Source organism: Dreissena polymorpha, chromosome 1, assembly GCF_020536995.1.
Source record: "Dreissena polymorpha isolate Duluth1 chromosome 1, UMN_Dpol_1.0, whole genome shotgun sequence".
Taxonomy (NCBI): Eukaryota; Metazoa; Mollusca; class Bivalvia; order Myida; family Dreissenidae; genus Dreissena; species Dreissena polymorpha.
The window spans coordinates 45,637,521-45,655,789 of record NC_068355.1 but is presented as its reverse complement, the minus strand read 5'-3'; the positions used below and the strand labels follow the sequence as shown (position 1 = coordinate 45,655,789).

Genomic DNA, 18,269 nt, shown 5'->3' with positions numbered 1-18,269 from the left:
TAGAATAAAGGCAGATATTAAAAATAGCTGCGGTAAAAGTCCCTTGTTTACCAACTTAAGTTGCAATATTATTAACAGCGGTTGTTGGCCACTGATTTCAGACAGGTATTCTCTGTATGGTTCCTACTCGGCAGATGACATGTTCAGTAAACGAAACATGTATCCGTGGATTGGTGAGAGACGTTAACTCGGCACTTGTTACAGTTTAGCCTTTGTGGTCTGATACCCTGCCTTGCTGATGTATGCCTGGCCCACATAGCCCACCTAGTACCGTGTTTTCCTCATCTACTACACAATATCAGCCTCATTTTGGAAATCTTGGCTAAATGCATGTGCGTAAGGTGTCGTCCCATGTACAGTCTGCTTTTTCATTTAAAGACAGTCTCTTCTTTGTCAAAATCCAATTAAAGAAGAAAGTGTGTTCCCACACAGGTTAATGTGGGACGTCACTTTACGCACATGCATTAAGCCCAGTTTTCCCAAAATGAGCCTCATATGTTCAGCATTCTTACTATGTAGAATTGTCTACTGTTCTATTTCAAATACAAGTATTCATCTAGTTTTTTTTCTGTTTCTGTCATACATATTAGCAGGAATGATTTATGTCAATTACCTTGTGTTTAGTTTTCACGTTTGAGATCATGAACGGTGTGTTTCATGCATGGTGTGGACTGGAAATATGTTGTATGTTTTCACTCCATAGTATTATAGTGTTATGTTTATGATGTAACAACCAGTTTACTACTGATATAAATTGTCATATCATATTGATTGCTGCATCTGAGGCAGTTGTTGATGTTTATGTGATATAGATCAAATAGGTCCCATGTTTAGCTTTCACAATGTGGGCATGTTGTTGGAGGATAAGCTACATCATCTCCTATACCTTACCTCAGTACCCTTATACAGTTATATGCATGTCTCATTACTACTAGTCTACAGTACCATGCTCGACTATTCTTAGATGAAAATTGAATCTTGTTTACTGTAATTACTCTATGTTTTCGGGCACTTAAAAATAATTAATTTTTTTCATGTCGGAAAACTTAGATACAAAATTTTTCTCATGTCGGAAAACTTAGATACGAAAAATATTCACAAATATTAAACAGGTGTCCGAAAACTTAGAGTTGAAAATTAAAGTGTCCGAAAATAGCGTCAATTGTATCAACGACTACCGGTTATAGCAGGCGCTTGTAAAAATACCATGCTGTATAGTATAAATTACAGTGATATATGTTTGCACTGCATTTTAAATGCTTAATTTATTTGACAGAAAGTTACTACAAGGTTGTACTTTGACCAACGAGTTCAAAGATGAGCATGTGATGTACGGATACTCGCTAGTATGAACCTGTAATTAATACAATAGAAAAAGCAAACTATGAATTCGTTGTTTGTTCATTTCCGATAGTTGTTGTCTAACACCTTCCATTGTTTGTAAAACTTGCAATAGGGTGCATCACACTTTGAAGCGTTTAGTATTTGTCACAGTTATTTTACTGAGAAGGGGTAGTACCATTGCGGTAGATAATTGAACTGTTAATTGGCACTACCCCTTGTTATTGCCATAACGCTTATGCTATCGGGCAAAACCATTGTTTAATACCGGTTTACAAGGTTATTTACCCAATAACACAAATGTAATGGTCTGTTGCCCTCAGGCATGCACCTCCCATGTTTTATGATGTTAATCTGGTTGTAAAACCCCATGATCGAAGTGTCATAAGATATTGAAAACAGGACCAAAATTTGGTAAAATAGCGCTGTAAAATATACTGTCCGAAAACTTACAGACATTAATTATGGACGAAAACTCGTGTGTCTGAAAATTAAGAGTCATGACAAATAATTATTTTTGCTAAAAAAAAGGTGTGTCCGAAAACTTAGAGTGTCCGAAAACATAGAGTAATTACGGTAGATATGAAGTAGTTCAGTCTGTATTAGTTTGTAAAAATTGTTCCACCAATTGTCATTTTGTTGTGTATGATATTCACAACAAAACTGAAATTGGCACTTATTTTCAAATATTAATTACTGTGCATTTCAATAAAAAAAAAATCTGTTACCAATTACCTTTAAGCTGAATGAGTGAGTTGTGCTCCAAACTAGATTGTGTCAACTCTGCCCATATAATTGTATGTAGGATTTACCTCAATAAATGTCTGCTTTTACTCCATTATAAAATGATATTGCATTCAGAATTAAATTATATGTTGTGGTTCAATATAAATATTAATCAGTTTGTATTTATCTCTCTTGAATGTATTATAGTTATGCACTGCATATGGTTAACATTTTGTGACGGGGTTGCGGGCGGGCGGGGGGGGGGAGCTATCAAAATATCTTCCTTGGATATTGGCATTACATTAACAGGCATTGATTAGCCAGGCCATGGCTTTCAAAACATTTCAAGTAAATGAAATAGGTTTAAACAGCTTTAAAAACTAGATTAAACTGGAAAGTTCACTAGGTCTGTTGATCACTGTAGGTCGTATCATAGAGAACAGCCCTGCTGAGCGTTGTGGGCGGCTGCGTGTGGGGGACCGTATCCTGAGAGTGAATGGCGTGGACATCTCCCACCTCAACCACCAGGACATCGTGAACATCATCAAGGAGTCCGGCCTGTCTGTCACACTCACTGTTGGACCACCTATAGGTAGAAAAGACTCACTGGCTTTGAATAAAGGTTGGACAGTGAGGGGGGGGGGTATGTGCTTACAGAAATATTTACATGTGAGTGTTTGCTTGCTAGCTAAAGGAGGATTATTAACTGCTGATTAACTGCCAAAATTGACTGACAGACTCGTTGGGGAAATTATATCAAAGGAATTATGTATTATAACATATATTTGAGTTACCCATAAAAAATATAAACAAATTAGTTTCATGGGAATTTTGTCTTTGAATTTTTAAGTTGATATAGGAGAGTCTAGATGAAAATATGAGTTGCGTTCTGAGAAAACTGGGCTAAATGCATGTGCGTAAAGTGTCATCCCAGATTAGCCTGTGCAGTCCGCACAGGCTAATCAGGGACGACACTTTCCGCTTTTATGGTATTTTTAGTTTCAAGGAAGTCCCTTCTTACTGAAAATCAAGTTTAGGCGGAAAGTGTCGTCCCTGATTAGCCTGTGCTGACTGCACAGGCTAATCTGGGATGACACTTTACGCACATGCATTAAGCCCAGTTTTCTCAGAACAAGGCTCATATGTATTGTTTTATTCTTTACTTTACAGAAGACAAGTCCAGTAACACATCAAGGGTAAGTAGAGAGCTAGCCTATACTGGAAGTAACATAAATACTCAAAATCAACAAATATTTCGCAAAATATGTTGTAAAATGAAGTTAACCCATATAAAAATCAGTGTTCCTTATAGCATTAGCCAAAATTTTAATGCTAGATGTGGTAAAGTAACACAGATTTAACGAGATACAAAATGCTTGTTTTTATTTTGTACACTATACATGTATTCCATTTCATTTTAAATTCCCGCAACAATATCTATTTATAGGACACACAAAAACTAATATGGTTGATGAACATAAGTTGAATATATTGTTCAACCAAATAACAAAATAGAGCATTTTGTATCTTGTTAAATCTTTGTTACCAAACCACATCTAGTGTTGAAATTTTGTCTATTGCTATAAGGAACATTGATTTTGTATGTGTTAACTTTATTTTTCAAAATAGTGTACGAAATATGCGTTGATTTTGAGTGTTTATGGGTGTTAAATTTGTTTCATTCAAAAGTACATGTTATAGTCATACTCTAAAGAGTAATTTGGATTAGAAAGCTGGATCAAAACAATAATAACAAATTAGCAACAAGAACAAAGTTAACATTCATTCTAGGGAGCCTTAATGATCATGTGATGAATTATGCCCCTTTTGTGACATTGGTTTGCTTATTGTCCCCTACCGGTTTCACCTGAGGGGACTTATGGTTTGCACTCTGTCTGTCAGTCTGTCTGTCTGTCAGTCCGTCACACTTTTCTGGATCCTGCGATAACTTTAAAAGTTCTTAATATTTATACCCACATTACCATTGGTAATGGGGGCTATATAGGAGTCACTTTGTCGGTCGGTGGGTCCTGTTTGTCTGTTCCGAAATTTCATCCGATCTTCACCAAACTTGGTCACAAGTTGTATCTAGATGATGTATAGGTCAAGTTTAAATATGGGTCATGCCGTGTCAAAAACTAGGTCACAGGGTCACTTAGTGTGTTTTAAACCGAAAGTTTGTCCGGACCATAACCATGTCATTTATCGTTAGATTTTAAAATAACTTGGTACATTTGTTCACCATCATGGGACGGTGTGTCGTGTGAAAAAATAAAGAAACATCTCAAAGGTGAAGGTCACACTTGGAGTTCAAAGGTCAAATGCATGTCCGGGCCATAACTATCATTTATTGTGAGATTTAAAAATCATTTGGCAAATTTGTTCACCATCAGTGGACAGTGTGTCGCGCGAAAGAATTTCGTCGATATCTCCAAGGTCAAGGTCACACTTTGAGTTCAAAGAAAGGTCAAATGCATGTCCGGGCCATAACTTTATCATTTATTGTGAGATTTTAAAATGATTTGGAAAATTTGTTCACCATCATTGGACGGTATGTCACGCGAAAGAATTACGTTGATATCTCCAAGGTCAAGGTCACACTTTGAGTTCAAACATCAAAAATGGCCATAAATGAGCTTGTCCGGGCAATAATTATGTCATTCATTGTGAGATTTTAAAATCATTTGGCACATTTGCTCACCATTATTGGACAGTGTGTCGCGCAAAAGAATTACACTGATATATCCAAGGTCAAGGTCACACTTTAAGTTCAAAGGTCAAAAATGGCCATAAATGAGCTTGTCTGGTCCATAACAATGTTGTTCATTGTGAGATTTTTAAATCATTTGGCACATTGTTCAGCATCATTGGCCGGTGTGTTGCGCGAAAGAATTACGTTGATATCTCAAAGGTCAAGGTCAAACTTTGAGTTCAAAGGTCAAAAATGGCCATAAATGAGCTTGTCTGGGCCAAAGCTATGTCATTCATTGTGAGATTTTAAAATCATTTGGCACATTTGTTCACCATTTTTGGATGGTGTGTCACGCGAAAGAATTATGCAATATCTCCAAGGTCAAGGTCACACTGTGAGTTCAAAGGTCAAAAATGGCCGTAAGTGATCCTGTCCGGGCCATAACTATGTCATTCATTGTGAGATTTAAAAATTTCTTGGTACATTTTTTCACAGTCATTGGACAATGTGTCATGCAAAAGAATTACGTCGATATTTTCAAGGTCAAGGTCATACTATGTCATTCATTGTGAGATTTTAAAATGACTTTGTACATTAATTTTGTTCACAGTCATTGGACAGCGTGTCATGCGAAAGAATTCAAGAGTTCAAAGGTCAAAATGGCCATAAATAATAATGGCATAATAATTCTTAAAAATCACCATTTAGATTCTCTTGTTTTGTGAAGACAGCTTGCAAAATAGTCTGTGTCAATGCGGCATGTGGGGGTATACGTCATGTCTGTTACAAAGCTCAAGTTTTTCATGTTTTTCAACATGGATAGATTGCAGTATGGACATTATACACGTCATTTCATTTTATTCCTAGGTCAAAAATTGTGGTTGCTATGGCAACCAAAAAAAAAATCTGAAAATGGTGGAATTTCTGACAATGGTGGAGCCGGTAGGGGACCATATTGCTTGACAATAGCCTTCTTTTAGTTGTTCTCATCAGATTGTTTTCCAAACTAAATGTTAAATAGATTTCTGTAAAGCTAAAGGTTGGCTTATCTCTTTTTACAAACAGCTTTTGTCTACTGCTGCCGTCAGTTGTTCTAACTTATAGATTTATTGCTATGCACACAAATCAGACTTATCATGATTGTAATATGGTGAAGTATGTTACCCTTGACCTCTCCTGTGTTGCTAGGGATCCCAGAGCTCCATGGTGAACGTGATGGCCCTGCCAACCCTGAATGACTCAGACCGGGGCTTCAAGTTCCCACCCCCACCCCCACCAAAGGACGTCAACCGCAATCAGGTACAGTCAAGTAGTACTTTGTATTATTGCCTTCAATTGCCATAAGATTTGTTTATCCCTTCCGAAGCACTCTTTGAGATCTTGCAGTTTTCCCCTTAAATGGATTTCACTATTTTATTTTTCCCTTGTAATCTTTTCCTTTCCACTGAGGTTAAAAAGCTGGTAAAATATTATTAAGATTATCAAAGATTATAGTCAATATAAAAATCATATTCACTTCATGAACATCATTTCCACTTTACAGTTCTATTCCACTTATCCAATATGATTGCAGTCTTTTGAAATTACTTGATGGATAAACTGCACTTCTGCAACTTAATTAAAAATGCTAGTCTCTTCCCTGTGTGTATGGCAAAATCTTAGAATGTGTCCACACACCACGCTGGCTTTCCTCCTTTGCCCTTGTTATCTACACCCAGTGCCTTTGTGTGATCCTTGATTTTTAGCTCGGCTGTTTTCAGAGAAAACCCCGAGGTATTGTCATAGCCAACTCATCGTCCGCCGTCCACTAAAACCTTGACATTTTGTTAAGGTTTTGAACATTGGCTCTTAAATCAAAGTGCTTCAATCTACAACTTTGAAACTTAATATGTAGCTGCACCTTGATGAGTTATCCATGCCACACCCATTTTTGGGTCACTAGGTCAAAGGTCAAGGTCACTGTGACCTCTAAAAAATAAACAAACAAACAAAATCTGACAAGCTTTCATTTATTCAAAACTGCACCCGCAGCTGAGCGCGGCACCCGTTATGCGGTGCTCTTGTTTAATAATTTAAGATAACTCATATGATCTTCCTCCATTTACCAGGAAATCCTGGAGGACCAGATCTACTTGGTAGATCTTAACAGGGGTCACCGGGGGTTTGGCTTCTCCATAAGGGGTGGACAGGAGTTCAACAACATGCCCCTGTTCGTGCTCCGAATTGCAGAGGGAGGGGCGGCAGATCTGGATAAAAGACTGAGGGTATATGAAATGAATTGTCTGAATTAACCTAGCCAGCTAGTTGTTGCACTGTTGTTTTTCTTTTACAGGTAATGTTGTCATTTTGTTTATTGTGTCTTGGTATTTTTTTTAGCTTCATCGGACTGTTGCCATGTATTCATATAGAACTTTTATAAAGTGTCATATTATTTGCAGATCTTGATAACATCATTTCAACAGCTGAAACATATCAAACGCAATATATGTGTATGCTTGTGAGATTATTATGTACATATATAAAAAATCTCCAAAGTGCAATAACTTTACCTTGCAATCTCATAGCTATATAAAAACAATCATTCATGTTTATATGATAGACAGTTAATGTCTTATAACTGAACAACAGTGCTAAGTACGAGTCAGTGACCTAATATTGCCTCCCTCTAACTTCTATGCTGTATATGCAGGTAGGGGACCAGTTGTTGAAGATCAATGGGTACACCACTGACAGTATGACCCACTCTGAGGCTATCGACATCATACAGAATGGTGGGCCTAACCTGCACTTGGTCGTCCGGAGAACGGGAAAACCACCACCCAGCTTTGGTGAGTTTAATTGAAAATGTGTTTGATTGTAGGTTCTATTCTTTCTTGATTTTTTTATGCCCCCGGATCGAATCATTGGGGGTATATTGTTTTTGGCCTGTTTGTTTGTCATTCTGTCCCAAATCTTTAACCTTGGTCATAACTTTTGCAATATTGAAGATAGCAACTTGATATTCGGCATGCATGCGTATCTCATGGAGCTGCACATTTTGAGTGGTGAATGGTCAAGGTCATCCTTCAAGGTCAATGGTCAAATATATGGAGGGGGCATTGTGTTTCACAAACACAGCTCTTGTTTTAACAGTTCATTAAGTGATGGTATTTTTGGACATCATACATTAATTGTTTTGATATACTTGTTAACGTCCCCAGTATCAACTAATACCAGTTGGCATGTAATGATTGGCTGGTCATTCCTTCTGACATCTGTCAATATGAGATTAAGCAAAAATGACATGTTTTGTATAACATCAATTTTGACCAGGACATTGATCTTCTTTTGGACTAGGATAGGTCAACCTTCTTAGTTAACCCAAATTGACAGCTTGTTTAACCCTTTACCACTTAGATACATATTTTACCCTTTACCACTTAGATATATATTTTACCCTTTACCACTTTAATACGTTTTTCACCCTTTTCCACTTAGATACGTATTTTCACACATTTTTTGTCCCATAGATTTAAATTTAATTAAAGGCCTTTCTTACTTGATGCATGTTTTTAAGGCTTCATTTCCAACCCTGAGATACTGATGAGAAGCAAACAGCATAAAACCTGAAGAGACTGCGAGTTGCTTGCAGGCTGTTCTGGTTTTATGCTGTTTGCGCATAGCCATTTTTACTTTGCTTGGAAATGTGGAAATGGTTAACATCACTACTACTAACTGAGCAGGTTTTATATTTATGCCTCCCTTCGAAGAAGAGGGCGTATATTGTTTTGCTCATGTCGGTCCGTCGGTCTGTCGGTCCGTTCACCAGATGGTTTCCGGATGATAACTCAAGAACGCTTAGGCCTAGGATCATGAAACTTCATAGGTACATTGATCATGACTGGCAGATGACCCCTATTGATTTTCAGGTCACTAGGTCAAAGGTAAAGGTCACAGTGACTCGAAACAGTAAAATGGTTTCCGGATGATAACTCAAGAATGCTTATACCTAGGATCATGAAACTTAATAGGTACATTGATCATGACTGGCAGATGACCCGTATCAATTTTCAGGTCACTAGGTCAAAGGTCAAGGTCACAGTGACTCGAAACAGTAAAATGGTTTCGGGATGATAACTCAAGAATAATTAGTCCTTGATCATGAAACTTCATAGGTACATTGATCATGACTGGCATGTGACCCCTATTGATTTTCAGGTCACTAGGTCAAAGGTCAAGGTCACAGTGACAAAAAACGTATTCACACAATGGATTCCACTACAACTGACAGCCCATATGGGGGGCATGCATGTTTTACAAACAGCCCTTGTTCTATTAAACATTAGACACACTCACATCACCTTACCTCATTTGTATCTTGAGTTTGACATACTTTTGGACGTAGACTTCAAATGGGCCAATGAATCAATTTTGACTAGACATCTGCGTGTATGAAGAGAAGCATAATGTTTGTATTTATTTAATGTTTGATATAGAATACGTTTGTGTTGTATCTTCTTTGTATTTATTTAATATTTGATACAGAATATGATTGTGTTGTATCTTCTTTGTATTTATTTAGTATTTGATACAGAATACGTTTGTGTTGTATCTTCTTTGTTTTTATTTAATATTTGATACAGAATATGTTTATGTTGTATCTTCTTTGTATTTATTTAATATTTGATACAGACTATATTTATGTTGTATCTTCTGCGTATTAATTTAATTTTTGATACAGAATACATTTGGGTTAACATCCAATTATCTTAATATACACAAGTTCAATTTTCATGCAGAGGAAAATAATCACGTGGTTTTATCCCAATGTATTACTTAAGTATGTCTGTAATGTGATTCGTTTCAGAGCCCTCCCCCTCCCCAGGGACAAGATATCCCCCAGCAGGGCCTCTTACTAACGGCCCCATAGGTCAGAGTTCACCATATCTTGGGCGACGCAATATCAACTTTGATAGCAGGGATGAACATGTGTATTACAATCATGCTCCCAACAGAACTTACCTGAACAACTGACTGTAAAATGAGTGGGTTAATAAATTATATGTACCATTCTCAAGTGGAGAAAATTTGCAGCAGCCAGGCAGTATTCTATCAGGTTTCCACAGAACATCATTGAAGGCTTCATATGCCATGTTGCCAACTGAGTCGACGTCATATGAATGACCTTCCTGACAGAGTGTGTCTCATTGGTAACATGTTGTTAATGTGGACACTTCTGAACACTTCCAGTGCCAACCACCAGTCTCCTTATACTGCAAGGAGCTGGTGAGCTAGGGGATGCTTGTATGGTTGGGGAAAGGGAAAGAGAACTGCCGTAGATTATTGCAGACCAATATAACACATATTGGTACAGGAGAGGTGCCAGTGGATGTTAGATGACTCGCACATGAAATGAAACTGATGTAGCATTGTGTAGCATTCATGTTAAGTACAAGTAGTGTTTAGAATACAAAACAACAATTATGTACTCTGTGATGTCCGATTTGATATTATATTGTAAGAACAATTTATGTTAGCTATGTGATATTAATTGATCACTTATAAGGAAATTAACACATAAGGAATTTACATTTTGCATATATTGTTTAACAAATCTTTCAAATTCTGGGCTAATGCTGGAAAATGTCAAATTATTGAGCGATTTCTGTGCAAAATTACATTGCAGTTAAGAGAAGTTATTATAGAACATGTAGATTTAATGAGACCAAAAGAATATAGTAATTTTTTATATGTTAATCTTGTTTGCATATGCACAAAATAATGTGATATGAATGCCTATGTTTTACATGTACGTGTGTGTACAAATGTAATTAACATGAGCATATCTGTGTTACTTATCCTTAATCAATGCCAGTACCCTTCAGGTTGTTTTAAAATGTTTTAACTATCTTAAACTGTAAGCCATGCTTTGAATTAAGTATTTCAATATTGTATTTTAATGTATTTATCCTCCAATTGTATGACATTGCATGAGTTGCCAAAGTTGCTGGAGACTAGTGCTAGTGCCTTTACAAGTTTATTCGCTGAATATTTAGGAGTGCATCATGTTTTGCAACCATTTTGTAGCCTACATGAACACAACAGGCTTGTGGTGATCTTTTTTGATTTCCTTTGTCCGTCGTTAGTCATGATTCATCAATCATTTCCTTGTTAACAGGCAAGTGCCATATTTATTGCCCAATCTTCATGAACATTTGTCCCAATTATTTCTCGTTTGAGTTTGAAAGTGTGAAGTGTGGAGTAAAAAAGTAGGTCACATGGTCAAATTAAAGAAAAAGCTTATGAACATTTTAGAGGGCACGTTTATTGCCCAATCTTTATGATTTTTGTCCTGAAGAAATTCTATTGTGATATCTTGTGTATGCTACCTGCTCAAAGTTTAGTTCCTTGAATCTCAGGTGAGCGCCTAAGGTCTCTTGGCCGGAAAAATAAGTGATTCAATACTTTACAATGTTTAGAACAAATCCCTTTTATCTTATAAGGAATCAAGAAGCTATACATTTTTGCTGCTGGTGATCCTTGAATAGTAAGTTGAAGTTTATTTGCTTGACTTAGACCTGTGTTACAGCTTTCTGATCATGTTTCAGAGGAACAGAAATCAAAATACAAACGAATGCCAAGTGCTCTTAACTTGCAAGACAATACATTCCATTCTTTATGAACATGGTGGGTTAGATGTCTAAATATAGCAAAAGGAGCTTTTATTACTCTATGTCTTGAGTATTAATTTGTTGCCTTTTAAGTGTTTTATTAAAATTAGCAGAATTGTTTTCTTCTGCAAAGTCTGCGATTTGACATCAGAGATTTAAATTTCAAGACATTAGGCTAATAATGTTAAAACTTCCAAATCCAACAGTATTCTCCAATGGTATTTCAACAGAAAATGTTTAACATGATATTAATATTTATTGTCTTCAAGAGTTGAATAAGTAGACATTAAACCATTTCTCAGTATACAAATCAATTTATTCCTGTTTAAACATTTGATATTGTTTTGCAATCAGCATTGTGAAAAGACAAGCAAGTAATTTGAATTTGTATCTTTGTTGGCAGCAAAAATAGAAACTGTGCAATGCTATGTTAAGTTGAGCCTTTTCCCTATGTTTGTCCATTATTTTGTCATTCATTGTATACTGGTCATGTATGTAATTCCGGCCTGTACGTAAAAAATAGGCCACCTGTGTAAAATCATTTTCATGATCTTAAATGTCACAAATATAGCAGGAAATATTTGGCTCATGGGGAAAGTGATGTCATTATTAGTTGCAACAATTATATTCATATAAGAAACAAATATATTTGATAAAATTATTTTAATTTTATCTAATAAACTTAAATTAAAATTTTACCAATTATTTGTACAAAAAATTATATTCAAAACATACAAATCAGAACCTAAATATAAATTTTTGATGTATGAATTACCTCCCTTGATAAGAATATTACTATATTACATGTTTAAATATTATATATACGCGTTTACTAATAATCAACACTGAAGTAAACTTTTTAAACAAAATGTGTTTACTTTTTTAGCTATGTTTGAAAAAATTGATTAAACCCATTAAAAACAAGTATTTTTTTTATAAATTAGCAGCTCCCCATTGTTTATATTTATTAAAATAGGTAGGGGGAGTAACTGGTATAATAATTTCGCATTTATTTTAAATTTCAAGTCAAAAATTTTAATAGTATAAACATTGATTAATACTCTGAAATTGAGGACATTTGTCTAAAGATATTGCTTTGTAATTTTATCTGCAGATCAAACTGAAAAGTGGCCTATTTTTTAGGTACATTTAACCTACGAAAATGGATAGTTTACATGTCATCATTTTCTGTTCATTAAGTAACATTCACCGATCTAATTCTATTTAAATTTTCATGCTAGGTGAGTTTTGAACCCAGGATTATATATGTGAAGTTTAGTTTCAACCAGTTGCTTAACACTAAAGATTTTTCTTAAATAGTCCCAAAAGTGGCCAGAATTACGTACATGACCAGTATGTTCTTATTTTCTTTTCCTTTCTTTTTTTACTCAGCATATCATTTACGTTTAGGTTGACAATGTCTATCAGTATTTGAAGGGTTTCGATTATGTTAAGAGATTCATATTATGGTTGTATCGCTTGTTGTCTGGAACAAAGGTTGTGGATAATCTTGATCAGTGACCACACTAACAGTGGTAGGAGAGAACACTTGTGACAAGGGTTTACATAGAAAACTTCTTCTCTGGTATTTGATGCACATTTGTAGCTTATTTATTAATTAGAGTGAACTGGTTTTGTGTTTTTCTCATATCATGTAAAAATTATATCTAAAGTTTGTGCAATTGTTTTAACTCGACATGTGGGCATGTGTATTATACTTCACTTATGTAAGTTATTGTCCTGTATGTCCAAATATTAGTGAAAAGCTTCCCGACCAATTGTCTAATTTTCAAAATCATTAAAAATTAGAAACAAAATACCCATGAATATGTTATAGAATTATGTAGCTTTTATTTTTGTATTACACACACGTTACTTTTAGTTATCATTTTTATGCCCAACACATAACCACTGTATATATCCTTTGCAGCATTGAGTTCAATGATTGTGTACATGTACTCGTCATTTACATCTCCCACCATTATGTAACATAGGTTGACATACTGTAACATATGCTCTGTAACATAAGTGTAACACACGAAACTGAAACATAACTTGGTTGTATGTGGTTGACTGTCTACCCATAGGCATCTGGGTCTTCTCAAGTCATTCAGACATTCGTAATACTGGAACACAATTATTCTTCAAAATTTAAACATCTTTAAAATTAGTTTCTGTTAAGAATTAATACAATTTCATTACAAGAAAGCAATTTAGTAAGTTTAAGGTGCTAATATTAGTGAAAAATCTGTTCCTTATTTGTTCTTTCATCATTGTTTCATGCTCATAGTCATTCTGATCTCAAACAAGTCTCATTATGTTTTATTGTCTGAAATATGAATGCAAATCCTGTTCATATTCCTAGCTTACCTTTTCATTGATGCGCTATGACGGAAGATGCAGATGCCTATTTGGACTGTGCCAACCAGCCGTGTATATTGTTGTAATACATCGTTTTGTACAGAGAATATATATAGCAGAACAATTGTCCTGGCTTTGTGGTTTTTTTTCGTCCACTAATTCCAAGGCCCTGTGTTTTGACTTTGTTCTGGTGTAACTATGTCAGGTTTTTTTTTACCTTATATAACAGACGCCGAATATCGGCGTCTTCCCACACCAAACTAGGCTGGTTTTTTCCCCTTTCAGAACCAAAAACCAAAAATTCCCCATAAAAAAAATATATTTTTTTTTTTTTTTTTTTAATAGAAAGATGTGTCTCATGATTATAATATATCAATTCTATTTCAATTTAATCTTGCAAAACGTAATAAATTATGAAAAAAACAATGAATATAGTGCAAACATGTACAAATGTATTGTTATAATGAGAGAGTAAGTAAACAAATCCCCCAAAAAGGGGAACGCCGCGAAAATTCCCACGCGCGCAACTTTTCCCCAAAGTGGAAAATCTCGCGTAAAATTTCCCCCACATAAGGGCTAAAGGCCCCTTCCCCAACAACCCAAAAAAAATCCTGTATGTGTATTGCCCTTCTGCACTTGTTTTTAGCTCATCTATTTTTTTGAAAAATACAAAATGAGCTATTGTCATCACCTGAGCCTCAGGGTCTGCTATTGCATTTAAACTTGATGCTCTTCCTAACTATCATGAGGGGACTGGGCAGGCAATTTGACAGAATTATGTGCCCTTTTTATGCTTAGAAAATTGAAAATTTGGTTAAGTTTTATGTTAAGGACCACTTTATTCCATAAGTATCCAAGCTATTCTTTTCATACTTGCAACACTTACTAAGTATCATAAGGGGACTGGGCAGGCAAAGTTATGTAACTCTGACTGGCATTTTTACGGAATTATGGGCCCTTTATACTTGAAAATTTGGTTAAGTTTTGTGTTTTGGTCCACTTTACCCCTAAAGTATCATAGATATTGCTTTCATACTTGGAACATTCGCAAACTATCAGAAGGGGACAGTAAAGGACAAGTTGCATAACTCTGGTTGTCATTTTTACAGAATTATGGCCCTTTTTTGACTTAGTAACTTTGAATATATGGTTACATTTTGTGTTTAGATCCACTTTACTTCTAAAGTATCAAGGCTATTGCTTTTAAACTTCAAATACTTTCATGCTATCATGAGGGTACTGTACCTGGCAAGTTGAATTTACCTTGACCTTTGAATGACCTTGACTCTCAAGGTCAAATTATTAAATTTTGCTAAAATTGCCATAACTTCTTTATTTATGATTAGATTTGATTGATACTTTGACAAAACAACTCTTCCTGACATACCACAATAGACTCCACCCAAACCATCCCCCACGCCCCCCGAATCCCCCCCCCCCACCCCGAATCCCCCCTCAATCCCCCCCATTATTTTTTTTAATTAAAGATCATCTAATAAATGACCACCACACCCTCACTACTATACCCCCACCCCCCACCCCAAAATTTTTTATGCCACCCGTAGGGTGTCATATAGCAGTTGAACTGTCCGTCAGTATGTCAGTCAGTCTGTCCGTCCGAAAAAAAATTTAACAATGGCCATAACTTTTTCACTTTTGAAGATAGCAACTTGATATTTGGCATGCATGTGTATCTCATGGAGCTGCACATTTTGAGTGGTGAAAGGTCAAGGTCATCCTTCAAGGGTCAAATGTCATATTTATGGTGTCTGTCCGTCCGAAAACTTTAACATTGGTCATAACTTTTTCACTTTTGAAGATAGCAACTTGATATTTGGCATGCATGTGTATCTCATGAAGCTGAACATTTTGAGTATTGAAAGGTGAAGGTCAAGGTCATCCTTCAAGGTAAAAGAAAATATAAAAATTTCAAAGTGGCGTTCTCGTGAAGCTGCACATTTTGAGTGGTGGAAGTTCAAGGTCAAGGTCATTCTTCAAGGTCAAGGTCATCCTTCAAGGTCAAAGGTAACATAATAAATTCAAAGCAGCCTTCTCATGAAGCTGCACATTTTGAGTGGGGGAAGGTCAAGGTCATTCTTCAAGGTCAAGGTCATCCTTCAAGGTCAAAGGTAAAAAAAAAATCAAAGCGGCATTATCATGAAGCTGCACATTTTGAGTGGTGGAAGTTCAAGGTCATCCTTCAAGGTCCAGATCATCTTTCAAGGTCAAAGGTTAAAAAAAAATATGAAAAAAATTCAAAGCGGCGAAGCTGCAAATTTTGAGTGGTGGAAGTTCAAGGTCAAGATCATCCTTCAAGGTAAAAAAAAATAAAAAAATTCAAAGCGGTGTTCTCATGAAGCTGCACATTTTGAGCGGTGGAAGTTCAAGGTCATCCTTCAAGGTCAAGGTCATCCATCAAGGTCAAAATTATTATTTTTTAATTCAAAGCGGCTTTCTCATGAAGCTGCACATTTTGAGTGGTGGAAGTTCAATGTCAAGGTCATTCTTCAAGGTCAAGGTCATCCTTCAAGGTCAAAGGTAAAAAAAAATTCAAAGCGGCGTTATCATGAAGCTGCACATTTTTAGTGGTTGAAGTTCAAGGTCAAAGTCATCCTTCAAGGTCAAGGTCATGCTTCAAGGTCAAAGGTAAATTTTTTATTTCAAAGCGGCGTTCTCATAAAGCTGCAATTTTTGAGTGGTGGAAGTTCAAGGTCAAGGTCATCCTTCAAGGTGTAAGGTAAAAAAAAAACTACTTTTTTTTCAAAGTGGCACAATACGGGGCATTGTGTTTCTGACAAACACATCTCTTGTTTTTTCCACACATGGTTAAAAAACACAAATATTTATTTTTATTTTTGAAATACCGTCCAACCATCCAGCCCAAGAATCCCCCCCCCCCAAAAAAAATAAATATTTTTTTTGCATTTTTTTTGCATTTTTGTAAGATAATGTAATTAATGACCACACCCCCACACTATACACCCCTCTTCACTCCACTCCTCCCTCCTTTGTGATTGAAATTGAGATTGGTCCCTACACCTTTAAAAAGAAAAATAGATGAGCGGTCTGCACCCGCAAGGCGGTGCTCTTATATAATACTAGTAATTATATACATTTACTGACAAAGTTATAGGAGGAAATCCAGCATTATGTCTTACCTACAATGATGTTAATCGCCAGATGAATGGCTTATTGGATAAAGTTATGTTGCCATTTCGTCTGTTCGTGCAAAACAACTTTGCTCAGAAAAAAACTTAAAAATTATTAAATGAATTTTATCGAACCGTCACATTACAATGGACGGCATTAAGAGAACGTGCAATGTACTGGTGCAGGTTTTTTAACTTTCATTGAATATTGTTGTTTGGAACATAACTTCAAATTTAAAGCCGGGATTTGGTTTAAACAACCATACAATAAGAGAAACACGAAGAGGAGTACAGTTTGCAATAAATGGCCTGGACGTGAATTAAGTTTTCTTAGCTGGAGCATAATTTCGGAACTTTAAAAGGGATTGGCTTAATACAGAATACATAATTACTTTATTTAGTGTGTAAGATATTTAGCTCTACCTAATCTGTACCTAATTATCTATATATCATAATTGAACTATATCTATGTCCATTCTGTTTTCAAAATGCAATGACTATCGCTAGTCATTACAAGCTAGAAGCATCGTTACATTTTCTAAACACGTTAGACGCCATCGATTTATTAAATTATAGAAGTTAAAAGCTTTATAAACCTGTATCCCAAATGACTTTGTAAATAAGTATACTTAGCAAGAATGGTTGGTAGATTTGTGTGTTCTCTTTCATACGCATGGCGCTTTGATGGTTAACAAAGTGTTCCAAGATTCAAAACGTTATTCCGATGGGTTAAGGAAAAAAACAGATTTTACAAAAAACACTTTACAAAGGTGTCACATTGACATCAAAGCTGAAGCCAGAATGAGTAAGAAACTCCCCATATTTTCTTTGTTTTGGTCTTGATTCAAATATCAGGATGGTAACGCCACTTGTTTATAATTGGACACTTTCAAACATCGAAACCCTGGCTTAGAATATGTTAAACTTCACAGCAATTAGTGTAGTAATGCAAATAACTTTGAAACGAAAAGAGACGCCATGGGATCAATACACTGAATGTATGTTCGCTTGAACTTGATTTGGTCATAATAAAAACAGGAATTAATTATGTCGTTTTAATACAAAAATGTCACCAAATCTAAGCACTGAAGATAATAATCAGGTGCCACAGTTTAAATGGCAGACTATTTATTAACCCGACTGAGACAAAGATGCAACATAACAAGTAGAACATATTGAAGTTATTTTATATTGCTTAATATGACATGAGTAACATTGTCAATGTGTGATCACGAGCGGGCTTCATGCAGTGTTGTGCATATGCTATGAGTATAATTATGCCACATCTTACCAGATTGAGTCGTTTTCTAGCTATTGTAAAATCAGCCTTGTAAATGTATTTAATATATA

At 35.6% G+C, this 18,269-nt stretch overlaps 1 protein-coding gene across 11 annotated transcripts in view; it reads left to right on the top strand.

The window, feature by feature from the left end:
- Positions 1 to 13,896, top strand: part of LOC127865075 (membrane-associated guanylate kinase, WW and PDZ domain-containing protein 3-like) — a 165,735-nt gene extending 151,839 nt beyond the window's left edge. For 9 of the 11 annotated variants that reach the window (XM_052404956.1, XM_052404958.1, XM_052404957.1 and 6 more), the window contains 7 exons: positions 102 to 173; positions 2,492 to 2,659; positions 3,238 to 3,263; positions 5,948 to 6,058; positions 6,868 to 7,023; positions 7,449 to 7,587; positions 9,606 to 13,896. In XM_052404956.1, coding sequence (XP_052260916.1) covers positions 102 to 173; positions 2,492 to 2,659; positions 3,238 to 3,263; positions 5,948 to 6,058; positions 6,868 to 7,023; positions 7,449 to 7,587; positions 9,606 to 9,772 — 839 coding nt within the window. In that variant the 3' untranslated portion in view covers positions 9,773 to 13,896. The remainder of the gene's footprint in view (positions 1 to 101; positions 174 to 2,491; positions 2,660 to 3,237; positions 3,264 to 5,947; positions 6,059 to 6,867; positions 7,024 to 7,448; positions 7,588 to 9,605) is intronic. The other 2 variants (XM_052404960.1, XM_052404959.1) reach the window with 1 other exon arrangement.
- Positions 13,897 to 18,269: the final 4,373 nt, after the last annotated feature.